Genomic DNA, 22,852 nt, shown 5'->3' on the forward strand with positions numbered 1-22,852 from the left:
TCTCGGTTATCAGATCGACAGTTGTGGTATCTCAGTGCTTGTGTTTAAATAACCCTTATTTTACTTAATAATGGCCCCAAAATGCAAGAATAGTGATGCTGGCAATTCGGATATGCCAAAGAGCATCCATAAAGTTCTTCCTTTCAATGAAATGGTGAAAGTTCTCGACTTCATAAGGAAAGAAAAAAAAATCGTATGCGGAGGCTACTAAGATTCCATTCACATTACTTTTATTATAGTATATTGTTATAATTGTTCTATTTTATTTTTAGTTATTGTTGTTAACCTCTTACTGTGCTTAATTTATAAATTAAACTTTATCATAGGTATGTATGTATGTATAGGAAAAAACAATGTATATATAAGGTTTGGTGCTATCTGCAGTTTTAGGTATCCACTGGGGGTCTTGGAACGTATCTCCCCCAATGAATAAGAGGGGTAGGACTACTGTATATCAGGTGGAGATATTGCTTAACAAGAGAAGAGAGGCAAGTGTTTATATGGAAATAGAGATGGATGAACTGGAGGTGCATAGGATATTATGATACCTTCATGGGAATATAGCTATGGGATAAGTGGTATACCAGCTCAAGTATTATAAGAAGGTGCTAGGAAGTTGGTAGCATCTTTGACCACATTGTCTAATTTACATTTCAGCACTGAATAAAGGAGGTGCCAAGACTGAGGTAGCACATTATCCACAGAGTAGCATCTGTGTTGGTTAAGGAAAAAATCCAGAAATGGGTAGAAAGGAATGGATACTATATGGGGGTATGGGGGGGGGGAGATACAGTTTTGTGAAAGGTAGGTCATGTCTCAATAACTTACTCACCTTTTTGAATACTGTGACAGCTGAGTTGGATAAAGGTAATGGTTACAATGTAATACTGCTAGACTTTGCAGTACTTGGCATGGAATTCTGATAAATAAATTGCAGCAAATGGGGATGGATATGAAGTTGGTGAAGTGGATAACAGGGTGGTTGATGGAGAGATACAGATAGAGTTTATTCAGGAGTAGTGTCCTTCAGAAAGTCTGTGACTAGTGGCATGCTGTAGGGCTCTCTACTTGGGTCACTGCTATTTAATTTGTACATTAATGATATAGGAAATGATCTGAGAGGAAATATTCATTTGTTTGCCGATGATGCAAAATTGGGTGGGCAATAGTCAGTAAAGGTAATGTTAAAATTTTGCAGGATGATTTAAATAGACTGGCAGTATGGATAAACGAGAACAGACATCAGTTTAATGTGGAAAAGTGTAAGATTATGTATGCATTTTGGGGTGAAAATATTATCAGCTTTGTACAATATTTATGGAACTGTACTGCAAGAAATTGATAATTTCAGGAATTTGGTAGTGTTGGTGGACAGGGAGTTAATGTTTAGAGGGCATGTTGCGAAAGTGGCTAAAAAGCTCGTTGGATAGCACTTGTCATAATGTTTAAGGCCTTTCTTGATGAGTCTACAGACTCCATGCAGTTGTCCATGTAATAATAATAAGACATTCACAGCACATCATTAATTCTCCTCCTTTCAATAGTACTCTATCCAGTTAACAGTGTCATTTACTTAGATGCAGACCATCTTCTGCATGCAGCACTTTCCTACCCTTAAATTAATCCTTTTATTCACAAACTCAAGATCTCTTGAGAGGTTTGGAGTTTGTGGAACCAGTATGGCTACACATCTTGGCTATTATGTCAATCATAACTATCATACTTCTCTTTGATTTCTTACCCTTTTCCACTTCACTGTGTCTAATAATGCGCAAATTATGTGCTGCCTCACTCACACTTGCAAATAATTTTTCCAACACATACGCATTTCCTATGTGCTTCCGTTTCTCTATCGTCTTGGTCTCTTTTCCTATTGTCCTTGTAGGTGTTTAGATAGAGAAATCAAGAATGAATTACTTGCTCATTAGCTGAAAGGACTGATTCACTAACAGATACTGATGGATATTGTTGTGATGAGGGCATTTTAGATGAAATAAAGGTGACCAGAAGAAAGATACTACACAAAAATTTTAGATATATTGTGCAAAATGCCCATTCTCCTATTAGATTGATTTGATCTGTATGTCCATACTCAGTTATTCCTGGATTCAGTCGCATAAATTTTTATTCAGGTTTAAACAAAAATTGATTAGAAATAGTTATTTGGAATCCTTACAATAAGGGCAAGGAATCCTTACCCTTATTGTCAAGCAGTCTATTAAGATTTTTGGACAATTTTCATTTCATTTAAGCCATGCAAAATAACAAAATGTGCTGAAATTATGTATAGTAATAATCCTGTTCTTGCTGGATAGAATTTAATCCAATTTATGATTTAGGATGACCTTCTAGAATATACAAGATGCTCACTTGATTCAGTTTCTTTATTTCCTCTGATCAGATCAGTTTTATTGTAAAATTTGGCAAAATGATTTGAACTGATAACAATAATTCCACACTAGCAGGAAGGGAATTTAGTGAAATTTAGTATTTAGGATCTCTTGAAATTTATCAAATCATATCAGCTTGGATTCATTAAGACAACTTTAATGATGAAACTACATAAAATAAAATTATTCCAACATCACAATTGTTGTGATAATAAATGGTATTGCCATTCAAGAATGCTGTTATGAAACCACCATTTTACAGTTGTTTCTTACTAAATGAGCATCTTTCAGTGTTGTTTTATTCATCTGTCTCTCTTTACACATAACATCTTTAAGTGGATGGGTTTTAATGACACTTGATATTTGAAATCTTTACTAACATTTATATGTCATTTCAATTTTGGTTGAAATCATATAATTTTTATTGTCAAAATTTGTCAGATGTGAAATTATATCCTATAGTATAGTATTAATTTAGATAATATATTAAATCTAGGTTTAGGCAAAGCTAGATTAAGAATTTCATTGGTTCCAGGGATTAGGAAACTGTGGCTTTCAGGCAGCATGCATGCAGCCTTTTGACTTCCTATGTAGCTGTTTGGTATACTTGTCAAAACAAAAACAAACTGGAAGGTAGGAGGATGTATCATATATTGCTGAGTCAAATGGATGGAGGAGGTGGGGGAACAGAATAATAATAATATCTCTCAGAATGCTGATAATGCGCTGATGATGCTTTATACAAATGCTCAGTCAGATCAGGAATAAAGGGAATGAGTTGATAGCACTGACAGCCTAAGATTATTAGACTCAGTGGAACACTGTTTACAGAAAATGATGTATTGTCAGGAAATATATTATATCTTTATAGTGTATTTCCTTACGTAGAAAGATATAGTGTATTTCGGTCAGATAGAAAGGATAAACGGAGTATAGGACCAAGGATCAGATTTAAAGTTGTTGTAGCTCTAAGCTGAAACTTTTAAAAGGCTCCTACTTCTACTAAGTAAATTTTAGGTTTAATAGGTTTTCAGAGACCCTTATAATGATGAGAGGCCCTAAACTATACCTTGTCTAGCTTAGGGCCTCTTTGAGATCTTTACTAACATTTATATATCATTTCAATTTTGATTGAAATCACATAATTTTTAGTGTCAAAATTTGTAAATCTGGCCATGCTAATAGATTAATTGTGTCCTCTCAGAGTTGAGAATTTGGAACAAAATATCACTAATATAAGAATATAAGAGTGTATGATGTGAGGTGAAGGGTGGAGACAGGGCAGGACAGGACATTTAGTGAGATGTTGCTATGGGCCATTGAACATAGAGGATGATGTGCAGGAAATGTTTAGACAAATAAGCTTTTTAAGTGCAAAGTGAGTAATTTTTATGGTAGATTTTAACTATAACAGTATAAATTAGCCAGAAAGAAATTTCCTGGAATTATAAGGCAGGGGGAATATAATAATCTTAGAAATCAACTTGAAGCATTTCCACAAGTGGAAGAATTGGAAGGTAGAGATATCAGCAGTGCATGGGAGCTAGTTAAGAAATATTTATTAGCAGCAGTAGCTAATAAATATTGTCATCAGTTGTCTTTTTCAAGTGAAAAGACAATGCAAATTGGTATAAAGTGGATGACTAGTGAAACTGAACATCAATTTATCAATTAGCAAAATATAGATATAAGGAATCAAAGGACATCTTATATGTGAGGCAGATCAAAGACTCTGAAGGAAGAGTATTAAGGAGGAATGTAGATATAAGAAACAGATGGAGAATATACTTTGAAGGGATTTTGAATGAGAAAAATGCGAGAACTCACCAAGAAGATAAGCAGCCTTATGAGGGGATGATGTGCAGAACATTCAATAAAGTGGAAGTGAAGGAAGCCATAAAAAGATGAAGAATGGAAAATCGGTAGGCCCTGACAGGATCCCAGTGGAGCCATGGAAGGCACTGGGAGAAGATGGAATTGACCTGCTGTGAGACCTGTTCATAAATGTTTTCCAACAAGAAAATATGCCCAAGGAATGGAAGGAAAGTACTCGTCCCTATCTACAAGGGTAAAGGAGATGTCCAAGAATCTCCTGAGGCAGGAGGTGGAGATTGCAAAGGAGCTTGGCTTCATGCCTGGTTGATCGACGATCAACTAGTTTGACCCTACAAACAGACGATCATCTGTTTGTAGGGTCACAAACAGATGCCTTTTCCATACAGAATTAGTAAGACAGTCATGGACATCCATGCCCATTGTGGGATTTTAACCCACAGATTGGAGAACATGTAAACTTCACCAACCAGTCCAGTATGTGAAATTTGGATATACATTGGCACTATTAGTAATAGTGGCAATGTTGTGACCCTTCAGGAAGATCTGTAAGCTAGACACGTGGGGAATGAATGGAAATATCAGTTACTGGCATTGTTGGCCAAGTGATTAGCATATCCATTCTCCAATTGGCAGGCTGTGGATTAAAATCCTGCTGTAGGCAAGGATGTTTGTGATTATCTTTAGGTGGAAGATGATTTTCCCTGCTTATTGGAGGCCTGAAGTAGCTTGAAAAAGTTCTATGTTTGGTCTTTAGAACAGTTTCTGGAGCAGGTACAAAAAATTGCAAAAAATATATATATAAAGTAAGAAAAAAAAATCCTTATCCCAGCAACAGTATAAATGCTATAGGTTTACAAAACATTTTTGTGGGTGGGAGCCACATAAAATAAAAAAAAATTAAAAAATATAAAGGCTTGAAATTTGGGATCCACTGATGGGAGGTTGCTTACTCTTTTGGTAGAACTATATTACAGGAAGCGGGGGGAGAGACAAAGGATATTGTGGTGATGGTTGATTACAAATTTGAAGCATAAGGGGCATGTTGCAAAGGTGGTAATTATTATTATCCCAAAACCCTAATGGAGTCAAAGACTCATCACGGGAGGTCATCATACCGTGGCTTAAATACATTCAAATTCTCTGCAGACATCACACTCTCAGGCAATGCATTCCAGTCATTCATGCAAAAAAAAACCTGCTTCTCAATACCTTGCTCACTCTCTCCTTATACAGCTCACTCTCTCCTACAGCTTCCAGGAATGATTCCTTGTTCTCCCCCATCTCCCATTTTATGAAAAACCTATTCAATATTAATCCTATAACAACCTTTTACCAACTTGTACATCTCTTTCATATCACCCCTCTTCTTCCTATCCATAACTGTGCAAATTGCACCTTCTCAACCTTTCTTCATATTCAACATTCCAGAGACCAGAAACTACCTTAGTCAATTGCCCTCTGGACCTTTTCAAATATCTTTTCATCCTTTTGGAAAACCAGGTGACCAAATCTGTGTGCAGTAGTCCATATGTGGCCTAATCAAGGTTTTATATAATGGAATCAGAATCTCTTTGCTTTAACAAGTCAGCTTTCTCCGTATCATTGCCAGAGTTGAAAAACTTATATGTTGGCTATTCATAAGTATTATTTTTCAGGAAATAATAATGTATGATAAATATTAATTATAATAACTTTAATTAATACTTCCTATATTTTGGCAACGTTACATTGCCATCATCATTGCTTTGTGATCCCTGATGATGGCAATGTTACACTGCCATCATCAGGGATTACAAAGCAATGATATGTGCACACAAGCACTAACTAACACTGAATAAATGAGGACTGAAGAAAATTAACCAAAGTCAGGCTTAGAGTCCTAAATGGACTCCTGAAATGCACTTCCAAAAAATTAGCAAAAATCCTAAAGAAATACAACCTTACAACCACTTACAGAATACATAAAAAAAAGGCATCTCTTAACTGCTCCGCCAAAGACCAACCACATTCTCTAGACCTATCAGATGTTTGCCAGGTCTAATGGCATCTAATCTTTACTGTAAAGGTCTAATGTTTACTAGTGTAATGGCAATGTTACGCTGCCATCATCAGGGATCACAAAGCAATGATATGTGCACACAGGCACTAACTAACACTGAATAAATGAGGCTGAGGAAAATTAACCAAAATTAGGCCTAGAGTCCTAAATGGACTCCTGAAATGTACTTCCAAAAAATTAGCAAAAATCCTAAAGAAATACAACCTCACAACCACTTACAGAATACATAAAAAAATGGCATCTCTTAACTGCTCCACCAAAGACCAGCCACATTCTCTAAATCTATCAGGTGTTTGCCAGGTCTCTTGTAGTTGCAAACTGTCCTGCTATGGCCATACAGGCAGGATAACCAATATCACAACTTCTGAACACATGGACTACATCCATTTCCTCCTTGTAGCTGCTCTGCACTTACTGATCATGCTTTGGACACTTACTACAGGATACACTGGAAGAAGGCCACTCTTTTGCACTGCAGCAAACACAAATATGAAAGGCTATTCCTGGAATCTTGCTCAGCCCTGAGAAACTTTCCAAACTTCGACAAAATTGAACTGGCATCTCCACAAGATCTTCTGCCCATTTACTCAGTCTATTCAAGTCTTCTTGTAAGGCCACAACATCTGTTCTATGCCTCATGTTCTCAACTTTGTAGAACTCATAGTTCTTCTGCAAACAACTGAATATTCCCATTAAAATCTTCCTCAATATCATTAACATACAGGTTAAATAGCAATGGTTTTAAAAACAGATTCCTGATTCACACCACTGACTCCCCCCCACCATACATAACTTGCTGATACCTTCAGACAACCAATCTTCAATCCAATGCACTAGTCTAATATTCAACCCTAAGGCCATATTCAGTATAACAGATTGCTGCGATACTGAAGAGGGTGTTAAACAACAGAGATAATAATGGGTAATTCATAGTTCAAAGTCAGACCACATGTGGATTATTGTCCTCACCAGGTGTCCAGGATTTCAAAGAGATGAAGTATTGGAAATCATACAGTCAGATAACAAAAATTATATCAGGTGTTTTATTATGAGGAGAGACTAAGGGCATGCAGAATTTGGTGGATAGTAGTTTGATTGAGATATTTAAACCATTGAGAAGTATTCACAGGATGACACTAGGGAGATTTTTTTATAGTTGAACAAGGACAATGGGACCATCCCTTAAGATGTTGAGAAGTGGCTTTGTTGCATGGAGGGTAGTTGAACCATGCAATGCATTGAATGATAGGGTGGTGAAAGTGCAGCCAGTGAACAGTTTTAAGGAATGATAGACTTTGTTTTGTCTAAGATGGGCCTCTCATGATGAGTCCTGTGACTTCATGGAGGTACTGAATAATAATAATAATGATAATATGGATAACTTTGCAGAGTTCAGAGTGGTCACAAAAGACTTTTTGACAATAGTAAAATACAAATAAACTTACTGAGTAAATTTTTTAAATATCATATTCCCTGAAAAAAATAGGGTTGATTGTGCTCTAGATCTCGCTGTTTAATGTGACTAACAATAGAGAGGATGAAAGAAGTTAAAATAATGTTGCTGCACAAAAATGGTGCTAGAAGAGAATGCTTCCAATTATAAACTAGCCTGTGTGTGTATATATATATATATATATATATATATATATATATATATGCAGTTATGGTTAAAGTTGGAGTAATTGGATTGATAGATGTTGGATTCTCTATAACACTCAGCTTGGATTTCTAAGAAGCATTTCCTGCTTGATCAATTATTATTATTACTATTATTATTCAAGCCTCCATGGAGCCAAAAGACTCATTGTGGGAGGTCCTTCCTAAGAAACAACACAAAGTCTATCAAGACTCATCGTGGGAGGTCACTCCTAAAAAACACAATGTCTATCATACCACTCCTTAAATTCATTAACCGCTCTCGCTCTCACCATTTATCAAGCAATGCATTCCATGGTTCAACCACCCTCCATGAAAAGAAACCACTCCTCACCCTCTTGCTCACAGTTTCCTTTTGTAACTTCCAGGAATGGCCCCTTGTCATCACTCCTTCCTGCTGTTCAACCAAGCAAAAGAACTCCCCAGTGTCAACCCTGTAACCACCTCTCAACAGTTTAAAAGTCTCAATCATATCACCTCTCCTTCTATCCCCCAAACTCTGCAGTCCACATTTCCTCAGCTGATCCTCATAACTAACATTGTACAGTCCTGAAACTGTCTTTGTTATCCACTTCTGTACCCTTTCCACAGTTAATTTATCCCTTTCAAATCCTGGGGACCAAATCTAGTCTAAGCGTGGTCTGATCAGGGGTCTTATACAACGGAATGATAACTCTTTTATCTCTGCAGGCCAGCATCCCTCTCATTATTGCTGCAATCCTCTGTGTTACCTTCACCACCTTTGCAATATGTCCCTTGAATTTCAGGTTTCTATCAATCATCAACCCCAGATCTCTTATCTCCCCTACTTCCTCCAGTATAGCTCCTCCAATAGAGTATGCAGCATCCCATTGATATGTCCCAAACCTCAAGACCTTACATGTTGCTGCATTAAACTGATACCCCCATTCATTTGCCCATCTATCTAGCTTATTCAAATCCTCTTGCAGGGCTACCACATCTGCACTATCACTAATAATCCTTCTCAGCTTTGCATCATCCGCAAACAACTGAATATCCCCTTGCAATCCACTGACAATGTCATTGATATAAAGGTTAAACAATATAGGTCCCAGTACTGAGCCCTGTGGGACCCCACTTGTAACCCTCTGCCTCCTTGAAACTGCCCCACCATACATAACTCTCTGATACTAATCGGACAGCCAATCCTGAATCCAGTTGACCAACGTGACATCCCAACCCATGTGCTGCAACTTAAATATCAGCTTATCATGTGGCACCCTATCAGATGCCTTCACTAAGTCCGAGAAAATGGCAGTATATGCCTTTCCCTCATCTACTGCTCTTGTAACTTTATTATAAAAGGCTAGCATATTTTCATTTTCAGCTATTTTCATTTTATGATAGTGACAAATGTGTTGATTAAGAGAGACCCATATACAATGATATTCTTAAATTTTATAAAGACATTTGATAGAATACCATATAGCAGCGGTTTTCAACCTTTTTTATCTTACAGCACATTAAATTACTAAAACTAATTACAAAAATTCTACGGCACATCATTCAAGTATTAAGAAATATATCGACTGTTTCAAATAAAGACAAAACCCATCGCAACCCTCTTTATGAACCATTCCTCTTTTTGAAACATCTCTTTGAAATCCCATTTATTTATGACACCTTGTAATGAAATACAAAAGAATAATCAAAGTTATTTATGACAGTAATTATTTATTAATTTTTTCTAATATACATGCATGTAACATAAATGTATTTTTTTCATCAATGAGACACCTGAGCTTGGTGTTGTTTCATTATGTCCTTTGTGCGAGGTTGGATTGTACATAGGCATACCCTCAAATCTTCTTCCAAAGTTTCAAGTTGCAAGCTATTCTTGTTTTTTTAATAGTGTTCATAGCAGAAAAGCTAGCTTCACACAAATACGAAATGGAGAAAGGAAGAAGTGCTTCAATTGACTTTTTTTGATAATGGGATATTCACTTCAAAGAGACAGCCATTCAACAACAGATACAATGAAATAATATCTGTTGTTGAATGTTTGTTTTAATCCTTTGTCATTCCTTATTTCCATTAGCTCATCATCTTCTGCAGTGTTTAAATTTGCCAACTGACATGCACTTAAGACAAAAGAATCTCTTACCCAATCTAAGGATGAAACATTAAGTGAGAGAAAATATTTCTCAATATTTTTGCTAAGCAGTGTTAAACTTTGTAAAATCAGATCTATAAGATTTTTATCCAGTCTGCAAATCTTTTGTCAGCTCAAACATTTTTGCTGTGTTTTCTCTTCCGATTCTTGCTTCCCAAAGCTTTAGTTTTTCTTTGAAAGCTTTAATTTTGTCAGTGCAAGTAAGAATATTTTCATGCTTTCCTTGCACACTTTTATTAAAAGTTCAAAGCTTGAAAAAAAATCAGCAAAGAATACAACCTTATTGCACCACAATTCAGCTCATCATGAAGAAAATCAACTAACTCAGATTTTTGAATTGGCAAAAAAGTTAGAAGCTCCTCTTTTGGTTCATAGAACCTTGAAAGAACTCACCCTTGAGATAACCATCTCACTTCTGTATGCATTAGCAGCTGTGTGTGAGAAGCTTCCATTGGAGAACATGGTGCTGCAAACAATCTCAATTGTAACAGTCTACTTTTGATATAATTAAAAACTTCTTTAATGTGAGTTATCACTTGCAGCTCAACATCTTGAGACATATGTTGACTAACGGTGATACCTGATATAGGGATTTTTAAAACCTCCTTTTCATATTCCTCATCAAACATGATATTTACAATTTTACAGCATGGGGGTAAAATTACAGATTCGGTGAGTTTGTGAGATTTCATCTTTTTGGCAACCATTTCAGTAATAGCATAACTTGCTTTTTGTGCTTTTTCTGATATTGTCACAAATTTGGTCCATTTTTTTTTTTTTTTTTGCCTCGTGAGTTTTATTGAGTGCAAGTCTTTTGAAATATTCCACTGGTTTCTCTCACAAGTAGGAGTATTTTGAATGCAGATGTCTCTTCATTTTGCTAAACCATTGCTTGATTTGCCAGTTTTTCGCCACATACAACACATGTGCCGAATGACAAATAATCTCCATGTACTAGTGGACAATGGTTTTAGATATAGTAACATCACTTATTACTTCACTGTCATCTAATTTTTGTTTTTTAATTAGAAACTTGTCCATGTGGAATGGATCCTTATAAAAAAAAAGAATTTAAAAAAAATCAACCAAAGTTGGAAAAAAAAAGAATTAACTCTTACTAGTTAAAAGAAAATACAGGTATCCCTCGATTAATGCGGTTAATTAATCCCTCGATGTTACCGCGTATATCAAAATCGCGTTAATTAAATAATAATCAATGGTAAAAAGTACAATTCGTCCCTGATCGATTACTGCACTAATAGTTCGTTTTATATGGTACTCTTTTAGGAAAGATAAAAAATGAATGCAAAGTAAATGTTTGATAAATACTTGTACCTACATTAGTTACTGCAATTTTTTTTTAATCAAAAGAGGTTATAAAGAGTCGTTTGAACAGTTTTAGTTTTTTCCTTATCGGCATAAATTCTATGATAACAAGCAAAATGACTCTCCAGACCTCAGCAAACAAGCATTCTTCGATTAACATCTGGATTTATATCCATTACTTGCTGCTTAAACGTTTCTAAACTGCAAAATATTCCATCCAGTTCTTTGACTGTTATTTCCTTTGGAACCTCATCTCCACATTCCATTTGTTCGTTGTTTTCATATGTGCATTGTTCAATTTCAAGAAGATCGTTGTCACTGAAATCTTTTGAATTTGAATCCAATAATTCTTTAACATCTTCTGCATCAACACCATCAAAACCGAGGTCTTCACCAATTGCGACGATTTCTTTGACCACATTCACATGATTTTGAAAACAACCTAAGTCATTAGCGCATTCTGGTAAGTTTTCCCAAACAGCTTTCATGCAACTAGAAGACACTTGCTCCCACGAGTCATGAATGTTCTCAATTGTGTGTTTAATGCTACATTTTTTCCAAAATCCGTGGAGCATAATCGCATTTTCTCCCATTGTTGTTTCTACTGCCTTTGAGAATGTCTTTTTAAGAAAATAGGCTTTGCAATGATGCCCATGTCCAAGGGTTGTAGCAATGATGTCGCATTTGGTGAGAAAAATAAAACTTTCACATTCTCACACAGATCATTAAGAGAATTTGGATGACTAGGTGCGTTGTCTAAAAGCAAAAGAGCTTTGAAAGCTAAATTATTTCTCTTGCAATAAGTTTCAATTGCCGGGAAAAAATAAGACTTAAACCAATCTTTAGACTTTGGTTAACCCAAGCCTTCTGATTCGTCCACCGAATTACAAGTAAAGAGTTCTTGTTACATCCTTTTAAATCCTAAAGCATAACAGTTAAGCGATCTTTTGATACTTTATAGCCAGGCTGCACTGCTTCTTTTTTTGATATAAAAGTTCTAGATGACATTTTTTCCAATAGAGTTCAGTTTCATCTACATTGAAATTTGGCGGTAATCGTAATAATTTTCTTCGATAATTTTCTGCAGCTCAGCAGGAAATGTGGATGCAGCATCTTCATCGGCACTTGCAGCTTTACCTGATATTTTCACATTCTTTAGTCCAGCTCTAGATTTAAAATTTTCACGCCAGCCTTTGCTAGCTACAAATTCTGAATTGTCTTCTTTATATTTAGTCTCTTTAAGTCTTGAAAACAGGCTTAGAGCTTTGGAGGTGATATTATAGGCACTAATTGGAATTCTCTTTTGATTGCAGTCTTCCAGCCAAATAATCAACAGATCTTCCATTTCAATCATTATAGCACTCCCATTATGTGTGCATTGCATACTTGCAGATGTAGATGCCACTTTACCTTGCTCGCAATGCTCATCAGCTTTGGATGAAACAGTCCATATTGTAGACTGGTTAAAACCAAATTCGCATCTGATCTTACTTTTACTTTGACCACGTTTAAATCTTTTAATTATATCAAGTTTTGTATCTAAGGTACCTTCCTCTTCTTTTTTTCACTTAATGACCCGGTTGTGGGATTGCTCTTATTCTTTGACATGATCTCGGCAAACAATTTCCGAATAACGTAATTTGTAAATACGTACAACAGAACAACTGGAGCTTGTAATGCACCCACTCTTAATGCTAGCAGCAAAGTAACTGGCTGGCACTCAGCCTCGTGGTGATTTTCTCAGGATTTTCCCAGCCTCATGGCATGATTTTCACCCGTTGTTGTTTCAACTGCCTTTGAGAATGTCTTTTTAAGAAAATAGGCTTTGAAAGTTGCAATGACTCCCATGTCCATTGGTTGTAACAATGATGTTGTATTTGGTGGGAAAAATAAAACTTTCACATTCTCACACAGATCATTAAGAGAATTTGGATGACCACGAGGCTAGCAGCCTTGTGGCATGAGCATGATCTTGCGTGATAAAGGTGCGTTAATCAAAACTCTTGCCGCATATATCAAGGAATTGCCGCAATAATCAAATCTGCTTTAAGCAAAACCGCGTTAAGCAAGGGATACCTGTACAGATATCACTTGAAATTACTGGTCTCATAATGTTTTAAAAGTGTAGCAATCATAGTTTTCGCTAAAATTCAACACTGTTGTTATTTTTGTAAGATCTGTTGAAACAGATCTCACAAAATTGAAACCGATTCAGCTGTGTTGGCAAGAAAAATGCTCCAAGATTTCAGTTGTTCACTGATTACACCTGTCTCATCTTTATATGGCACTGATGCTAAGTATAAGTGCAGCTATAATTGTCACACAACTGGAGGAACCCATAAACACATACAACGATACATATCTATAATAACAAGTATAATAAATCTATATTATACCAATATAATCATAAATTTTATTCACTCTTAACAATTCCATTCGATGCACTAGAAACATTATGACTCCTCATATATACTTTGTAGATAAAATGCAGAGAAAAACTTCTTTTACATCAATTTTTATTCCTTTATATCAAAATCTTGTGCACACTGCTTGAAAATCCCTGTTATATGGGAAGTTTGTGTGTGCTGAACTATTTGAAATTATGATCTTAACAATTAAGACTCCAAGGCCAGTATGCTACGTTTGTTAACATACTGATTTGTCTGTTTCATCGGATGAAAAACCTAAATTTCAGAGGGGGAAACCCTCCTATCTCTGAATGTACAAGAAAACTGGTATGGATATAGATAGTTCAGATGGATAGGAAATTGGTTGTCAAAATATAATAAAATATTTCAACAACCAAAAAAAAAAAAAAAGTAACAAGTTGTGTGTACTTTAGGGTTCAGTTCTTAGACCATTGCTTTTCACCCAATTTGTTAATGATATTTCATGCATGTTGATAAAGGGTAGTCATGATGTGATTTATAATTGATAAAATCATGGATAAAGAATAAAAACTGAAGGTTTTTTAAACAGCTTAAGCTGATATTTCTCTAGTGCAGCACTACCATCATCAGAATGAACTTGATGTTTACAAGATAGACAATTATTGTACATCAAAACTGAGTCTATTATTATTATTATTATTATTATTATTATTATTATTATTATGTGACACCTCTAGGGAGTCCAAAGACTCATCGAGGGAGGGTATCCACTGCACAACTCTCCATCTCCACCACTCAATCCAACAACGAACTGCAACTACACCACCATCTACCACCCACTGCCACCAATAGCATTTTCACAGATAATCACAACATCCATGTCCATGCCGGGATTCGAACCCGCAGCCTTTTGGCTGAAGAGCGAGTACGCTAACCACTAGATAAGATGATCACATTTAAATTGTAAAATGACATTTGTTTCTAATTTAAAAAAAATTATAGTGCAGAAGTATTTATTAACAAGTTTATAACAATTTTTTTATCTTGTCAGTGCTTGTGTAACACTAGCACACTAATGATCTTAGTGTTTCATCAGATAATATTAACTTTCAAGTTTGTTTTTTTTAATAAGTCTCAGTTTTTTTTCCTGTAACTGTTTTTATCCATTATAAATTGTTATAATAATGACATTACAAGAACATATAAGCCTAAAATGTGGGGGTGAGTGAGTAGAATGCATTTTTTTTGTTGGAATATTGTGAATGCTAAGAATATAAATGAGTTTAAGGTTATACCTGAGTTTTTTAACATGCCCTACTGTTGCAGTGTCTTTAAATTGTAGGTGCATAAAATTTGAAAGATATACTTGTTATGCATTTATTAAATTTTCATGTCATATTTATTAATTTTATTACTTGATTTTTAGATGACCAGACAATTTTTTCAGATTCGAGAAAAATGGATATAGATGCCAAGCAAGAATTGTATTTCTCAAAATTTCCCATTGGAAATCCAGAAAAATGTATTCATCAGCATATATCCTTTGTTCAGTGCTTGATATCTTTGAAACCTGATAATATAAATACCATGATCAGAATTGGTGATTTGGACCAGCAAGTAATATTATTATCTACTGAAAAAGTTTTAGAATTTCTCATGACAGAATCAGGACTAAATCTGTCTGATACTATAACTGAAAAAGCATTATCAGCAATTTTCAGCTTGAATGATTTTGAGATACCAAAGCTGTGGAAGGCAAAAATTAAAAACCAATGTTTAGTATTTGCATCAAAGTTACTAGAAGATATTATACAGGAAATTTGTATTGACAGTGTAAGTTTTATTTTAAAGTCAAGTTTTGTGTATGAAAATCTGTAATGTTCAGTTACTTTTTATTTAAAAATCTATCAAAATGCCCATCATATTTAAGTAACTTTATTAATTCATTCAGAATGACTGATATATTCAAATGCATTTTATCAAGAGATAAGAGTGTAGTATCTACTGGAAGAAGAAGAACATAATATATAGTTCAGTGGCAGCCAGTGAAAATTCTAAGTGGGGTGCTGCATAAACAAGAAAAAAAATTATTATTTTCCTAATCAGTAACCAATTTATTAATAAATAAATTTACATATTAAAAAATTGCTTTATTAAAAATATCAGAAATAACACGCAAAGCATACGATACACTGCCCAAACGAGCAGTGTCAGAATCATTTGTAACGTGCAATGACAAGCATAAACAAATATTGTGCGAGTCTAGCTGCAATTGGTGCGATAATGCTCAGACTGTGTTAGATCACAGTGCATTTGTTTTGTGTAACGATAATTGAAAAAATATAATTATTTTTGTATTTTCAAGAATGACACTCATCATAATTCAGCCTTGCATCTATAATAAATAAATAATTATATGTTATTTTAAGAAAATAAAATAAAATTTACAAAAAATAGTTCACCCTCACCACAAACACACCAATAAAAGTTTCGTATCTCACAAAATAATGTGTGCAAGCATACGATACACTGCCCAAACAAGCAGTGACATAATCACTTGTAATGTGCAATGAGAAGCGCAAACAAATATCGGCGCGGCTAGCTGCAATTGGCCTAACGTGATAATTCTGACACTGCGTTAGATTGCAGTGCATTTGTTTCGTAATCTAAAGCGTTAATCGAACGATTCCAATTATTAACTATTCAATCATTGTCAAAACATAAGCTGCAACCCTTAACATGTTGTATTGCATTTATATACTGTTGTAAGCATTGTTATTATTTATAAACACAAACACAAAATTTAATTTTTTCACTTTTTCCTTGAGGGTGGGTGCTGCAGTCTTGGAGTGCTTATGTACGAGCCGCCACTGATATAGTTCTTATACTGAAGAATGTTATAATATATAGTTCTAGGAAGAACTATATATTATCAAGTTCCCCCCCCCCCCCTAGCCTATAGTACTATGGGCTAGGGAGTGTAAAGAAAGTGGTAGAGCCATGAATCAGCAAATTAGCTCAATGAGTGCAGACTGGGTATAGAGAACTTCCGCTATGAGACAACTGCTCGAAAGGAGGAAGAACACATGGTAGGGACGAAAATGGAGATTTCGTAGCTACTAAGAGGTAATTACCTGAAACAGCATGTGATGGAGAGGACCAGGATTTGAGAGTGCTATATATGTTGATAGCCTCAGAGGAATTTGAGATGAGTGATTAGGCAGTTCTGACTTGAGAAATAAATATACGGGAATACTGGTTATTCCCATATATTTATATGGGATATGTGTGAATTATAGAACTGGCGATTATAACAAATTTATGGAAATACGTGAGTGGTCTGAAAAGTTTTCGGCCTTGACCATAGATGGCAACACTATCAGCACAATTTTTTTTTCTAAGTTGGTACATCTATCATAAGCCATCATGCGAAATTGCAAGTCATTCTATCAAGTAGTTTGTTTTATACAGCTGTCTGAAGCAAAAGTGTTGTCTATATCCCTTGAAATGGATAAAATTGAGTATCGTGCAGTTATAAAATTCTTTGTAAAAGAAGGTTTAATGCCAAAAGAAATTCATTCAAAGTTCATAAAAGTTTATGGGCGCGCTTCTCCTTCATTTTTGACAATTTTTGACAAATGGGCTACCAAGTTTAAACATGGCCATACCAGCCTTGAAGATGATCCACATGAAGGACATCCAAAAAGTGTAACACCACCAGAAATCATTGATCAAGTGCACAATATGGTATTGGATGACCGGCGGGTCAAAGTGCGTAAAATTGCTGAGACTATAGGCATTTTAAAAGAATGTATAGGATATATTTTGCATGAAGAATTGCAAATGAAAAAGTTTTACGCAAGATGGGTGCTGCGCTTGCTCAGAGCAGATCAAAAACACACTTGCATGAACAGTGCTTGGTGCATTTTAACAAGAATAAAACTGATTTTGTGCACTGATTTATTACTATAGATGAGACTTGGATTCACCATTACACACCAGAATCCAAACAGTGGACAGAAGCTGGTTGTTCAGCACCAAAGAAGACAAAGTCAGTTCCATCAGCAGGAAAGGTCATGGCATCGGTGTTTTGGGATGCTAAAGGCATTTTGTTTATTAATTATCTTGAGAAGTTTGCAGAAGAAAAAATCATCTTTCATTAGGACAATGCACCTACCCACAAAGGTCTTTTGACAATGGGAAAATTAAGGGATCTGCACTATGAATTGTTGGAACATCCACCTTATTCCCCAGATTTGGCTCCCTCTTCTCAAAAACTAAAACTGTTTCTCGCTGATCAGCGTTTTTCTTCGAATCAAGAGGTGATTGCAGCTGTAGAGGGGTATTTTACAGATCTTAATGAGAATCATTACAGGGACTGGATAAATACACTGGTGCATTGCTGAAATAAATTTATTAGTCTTAAGGGAGATTATGTTCAAAAATAATAGTTTTGAAATTATAAATTCGTTTTTTCATTATTAGGCCGAGAACTTTTCAGACCACCCTGGTAGCTTGGAACAGTGCCCTGCAATAAGAAACTCGAAAGGAAGGTTGTTAGCAGTGCATGGGATATGGTCCAGTTGTGTGTGAGGGAAGTAATATCAGATTGCACACCTGGAAGCAGATAGATGAATCAGGTGGAAATTAAATGGGTGAGTAGTATCATTAACCAGAAATTGAAGAAAAATGAAATATGGAAGGAATGAGAAAAGTGATCAGCAAGGTCATAGCAATTTGAAGCACAGACAAGAAGGATGATATTGCCTTCATTACTAGCTTGTTAAAGAAGCAAAAATCTGGTTGGAGAAAACTAACTGAGCCAGCCAAGTGAAATCCTAAAGATATTGAAAGTTTTTCAACTTCATTATACTATAAATTAAAGATGCAACTGATGATCCCCAGTCATTCTACATGATATATCATTTACAAACAATTTAAACAGCAGGGGCCCAAGAACAGAACCCTGGGGCATGCCACTAGTTACCCTTCTTTTTTTGAGATGATGCTCCATCATACACAACCTGCTGATATCATTCAGATAGCCAATCTCTGATCCATCTAACCAATATACTGTCCATTCCCATCCTTTGCAGCTTGTACACCAACTTATCATGTGTGTGGTAATCTATCAAACGCTTTTGCAACGTCTAAGAATGTCACTGTATATGATTCTCCCTTATCTAACACACTCATCGCCTTATCATAAAATGCAAGTAAATTACTGAAACAGGACCTACCCTTTACAAATCCATGCTGACCATCATTAAGAATGCTATGTCCATCAACCCATTTCTGTACTGTATTCCTTCCATTCCAGTCTCTCCAACAGCTTGACCACAACTGCAGTTATACAGACTGGCCTATAGTTGGAGACTATCTTAGAACCATGCTTGTGGAGTAGTCAGGGCCAGTTTTATCATTAGGCGAACCAAGACAATCACCTAGGGGGCGATTATTTATTTTTATAAATATCCACATGTATAGGTGTACGTGTGCTTGTGTGAGTATGACAAACTCATACGGTAACCTAACAAAGTGATTTTATTAAATAAAATATTATAGTCGCTGTTACTACCATTTTACAAATAAGAATTCACTTTTGGCAATCGCATATAAATAATAGGACTATAAAATAATGCGCCTCGATTGGTACCGTTGATTATCACTTGAAGTATAAAAACAAAGAGAAATATAAAGTACTTCAATAATATTGTGTTTAGATAATATTTATTTATTATTTATAGATTGTTTGTCATAAAAATTTCTATTGCAAACAAAAGAAATTTATTTTGTTTATAAAAAATGCGGACTATTTCATATGTGTGATTATAAAAGATTTTATTCTTATTATATTTTGATAGTAAAAAAAAATGTGTTTTTTATGTAAGATAAATTAACACAGATGATTGTGTGCAACTGTCGATAGCTCAGCTGGCAGAGCGGTGGACTGTAGAAGTAAGAATACTGATATCCATAGGTCGGTGGTTCAAATCTGTCTGAACGGAATTTTTCTTGGCCAGGCTGGCTGGCCGAGTAGTTAGCGTATCTGCTCTCCAGCCAAAAGGCTGCGGATTCGAATCACGCCGTGGGCATGGATGTTTGTGTTGTCTGTGGAAATACTAGTGGTGGTGGTTGGCGGTAGATGGCATTGGTGTAGTTGCAGTCAGTTGGTGGATTCAGTGGTTGAGACAGAGTTGTAGAGCAGGTGCCCTACCTCGGTGAGTCTTTGGACTCCCTGGAGATGTCAAATAATAATAATAAAGATGCCAAGAAATTATATTCTTGGTTTAATCCTTTATCTAAGTGTAAGCAAACAAAGTTTGTGCATGAACTTCATGATTGGGCAACTTGTATATAGAGGCTAATAACTTCACATCACTTGCCTTAGTATCCTATAATGCAAAGCATATCTTGCCTATCCATATCTGCACACAATAATTTAAATGCAGTCTGATCAAAGATTTGTATAGCGAGACTACAGCCTTTTTATACATATAGTATCCTTCTCATTGTGAACTTCCATACCTCAGTCAATAACAATGATGCTCTTTAGTTAGAAAAACCCAGTTAATTCTGTTTAGGTGTGACGGGAAAATTTGCTGCAAACATTTTCGCTAAGACAATCAATGGATGATAAAGGATATTATAAATTCATTAAAAAGGCAAATCTTTATTAAGGTGAATGTCAGTGATACTAATATAATGAAATCATTTAAAAATTGTGCAAATTAAAAGAGTTGTTGCATAAATAATTAACTTTTTGCTGCGGATTGTCAGTTCAACAAATCCACCAGTAACATTGCTCATTGGAAAAAAATGTGTTGAATTCAGTATATGTTTGATAGCATAACTTCAAACCAATGGCAACAATTCTGCAATAAAATTTTTGTACCATATGAAATAAACAACCTGTTATAGTCGTTGATGTAAATATGTATAAAAAAGCATTGATAGTTGCTTTCTTGAAGTCACCCATTAATGTTTCGGGATCTTCAGAAAAGATATTCTTGAAGTATGGAGTAATTACTTCAAAAAATTGCTAAATGAAACAAGCAGCGATAGTACAGTGGTAAAAAACACTCAACAGGCATATAGTCAGGGATACATATTCATACTTGAAGTAGAAAAACCCAACAAAGTCTTGAAATATGGAAAGGCAGCAGGAGTAGATAATATTCAACCAGAAATGCTGAAGTATGGTGGTATAAAAGTCTTACAGTGGCTTCACTGCATAGTCAGAAGGCCTGAAGAGAGGGACAAATTCCTGATGATTGGAGTAGAGCTCTAATAGTACCCATATATAAAAAGGGAAAGAAAACTGAATATGAGAATTACAGAGGTATTTCCCTACTGAGTGTTCCGGGCAAGATGTATGCCAGTATACTTGAGAAATGGTTGAGAAGAATTGTGGAAGAAAAGCTTGGTGAAGAAAATGCTGGATTCAGGCTGATCAGGATCAGATCTTCACTTTATGACAAATAGTTGAGAATGCACGGGAATATAACAAAGATCTGTATTTAATTTTTGGCGATCTGGAAAAGGCATACGTCAAGGTGCCAAGAGAGAAGCTATTCGATACACTACAGTCATATGGTGTCAATGGGGCATTATATCAAGCAATACTTAGTCTTTATTAAAGTTGTAAGTCAGCAGTTAGAATTGAAGGAAATATGGGAAGATGGTTTAATGTTAAATCTGGTGTCAGACAAGGATGTACATTATCCCCTCTGTTATTCATTATCTATATGGATCACATTATGAAGGAAAGTGGTATTAAAAATGATATCAGAATTGGAGATGTTCAAGTTTGCAAGATTCCCTGACTAAATTGAATAATTGTTGTAATAGATATGGTATGAAGGTCAGCAATAAAAAAGACAAAGACAATGAAAATAGATAGAATCGTTGAAAATGTCAACTGTGTTTTGAACGGAGAACCTGTGGAACAAGCAAAACATTTCAGCTACTTAGGCATGATTTTTAGTGAGGATGGTAAATTAAATATGGAAATAGACAACAGAATCAACAAAGCTGGTAAGGTAGGAAGTCAATTGAATAAATTCATGTGGAATAAGAAAGAAATTAGTCAGAACATACTAAATTAGCTGTACAAAAGACAGTGTTCAAACCAGTTTTAACTTATGGATCTGAGACCTGGGTCAGAAGTAAAACACTTGACCAAAGACTAGAGACTGCAGATATGAGAGTCCTGAGAAAAATTAGAGGCGTAAACAGATGGCATGAATGGCAATATCATATTAAAAATGAGGATATTAGGAAAGAACTTGACACTGTCAGCATCCATGAGTGTGTTAACAGAGATGGTCTCAGGTGGTATGGTTACTTGAACAGAATGGGCGAGGAAAGATTAGCAAAACAAGTGTTCTCTGCCAGGTTGGCAGGAAAACGACTGAGAGGAAGACCAAGATATAGGTGGATTGATACGGTACAAAGTGCCTTAGACGATAGAAATATAAGATCTGATAATGTTGAGTCTTGACAAGTAACAGACTGATTTGGAGGAAAATTGTAGATAGGAAGTTAATAATGATGTAAATTTTTCATGTAGTACTATCATATCCTGTATACCCCATGAGGATACTTGTCAGGAATTTGATGATGATCATCATATTGTATTTTGTTAGCAGTAGAAACATACTTGGGGACTATGTAGAAAGTAAGAAATAATTTATTCTTCATTCTTCTACTGTCATTAGTTAAAAACATTTCAGACACAAGTTGGATCTTGCAGAGGAAGTAACAAAATAAATTATTTTTATTATCCAGACCTCCATGGAGTCAAAGACTCATCATGGAAGGTATGATCAACTTTGTGTTTCTTAGGAAACACAAAGTTTATTATACCACTCCTTGAACTCATTGACCATTCTTGCTCTAACCACTCTCTCAGGAAATGTACTCCACTGTTCAACGACCCTCTGCACAAAGAAACCACTCCTCACCCCTCTTGCTTACAGTTTCCTTTCGTAACTTCCAGGGATGGCCCCTTGTCATTGCTCCTTCCCGCTGTGCCACCAAGTGAAAGAACTCCCCCGAT

The 22,852-nt window shown here is 35.4% G+C and overlaps 1 protein-coding gene across 1 annotated transcript in view; it reads left to right on the top strand.

Moving 5' to 3' along the window:
* The window catches only part of LOC150100949 (meiosis-specific protein MEI4-like), a 39,441-nt gene that overhangs the window by 11,610 nt on the left and 4,979 nt on the right, over window positions 1–22,852 (top strand). The window contains exon 3 of the mRNA XM_090401941.1: window positions 15,218–15,624. Within this exon, the coding sequence (XP_090258067.1) occupies window positions 15,218–15,624 (407 nt within the window). The remainder of the gene's footprint in view (window positions 1–15,217; window positions 15,625–22,852) is intronic.

The sequence above is a fragment of the Typopeltis vanoorti genome, chromosome 12 (genome assembly GCF_054136105.1).
Source record: "Typopeltis vanoorti isolate ZY-2024b chromosome 12, IOZ_Tvanoo_1.0, whole genome shotgun sequence".
In the NCBI taxonomy this organism is placed as follows: domain Eukaryota; kingdom Metazoa; phylum Arthropoda; class Arachnida; order Uropygi; family Thelyphonidae; genus Typopeltis; species Typopeltis vanoorti.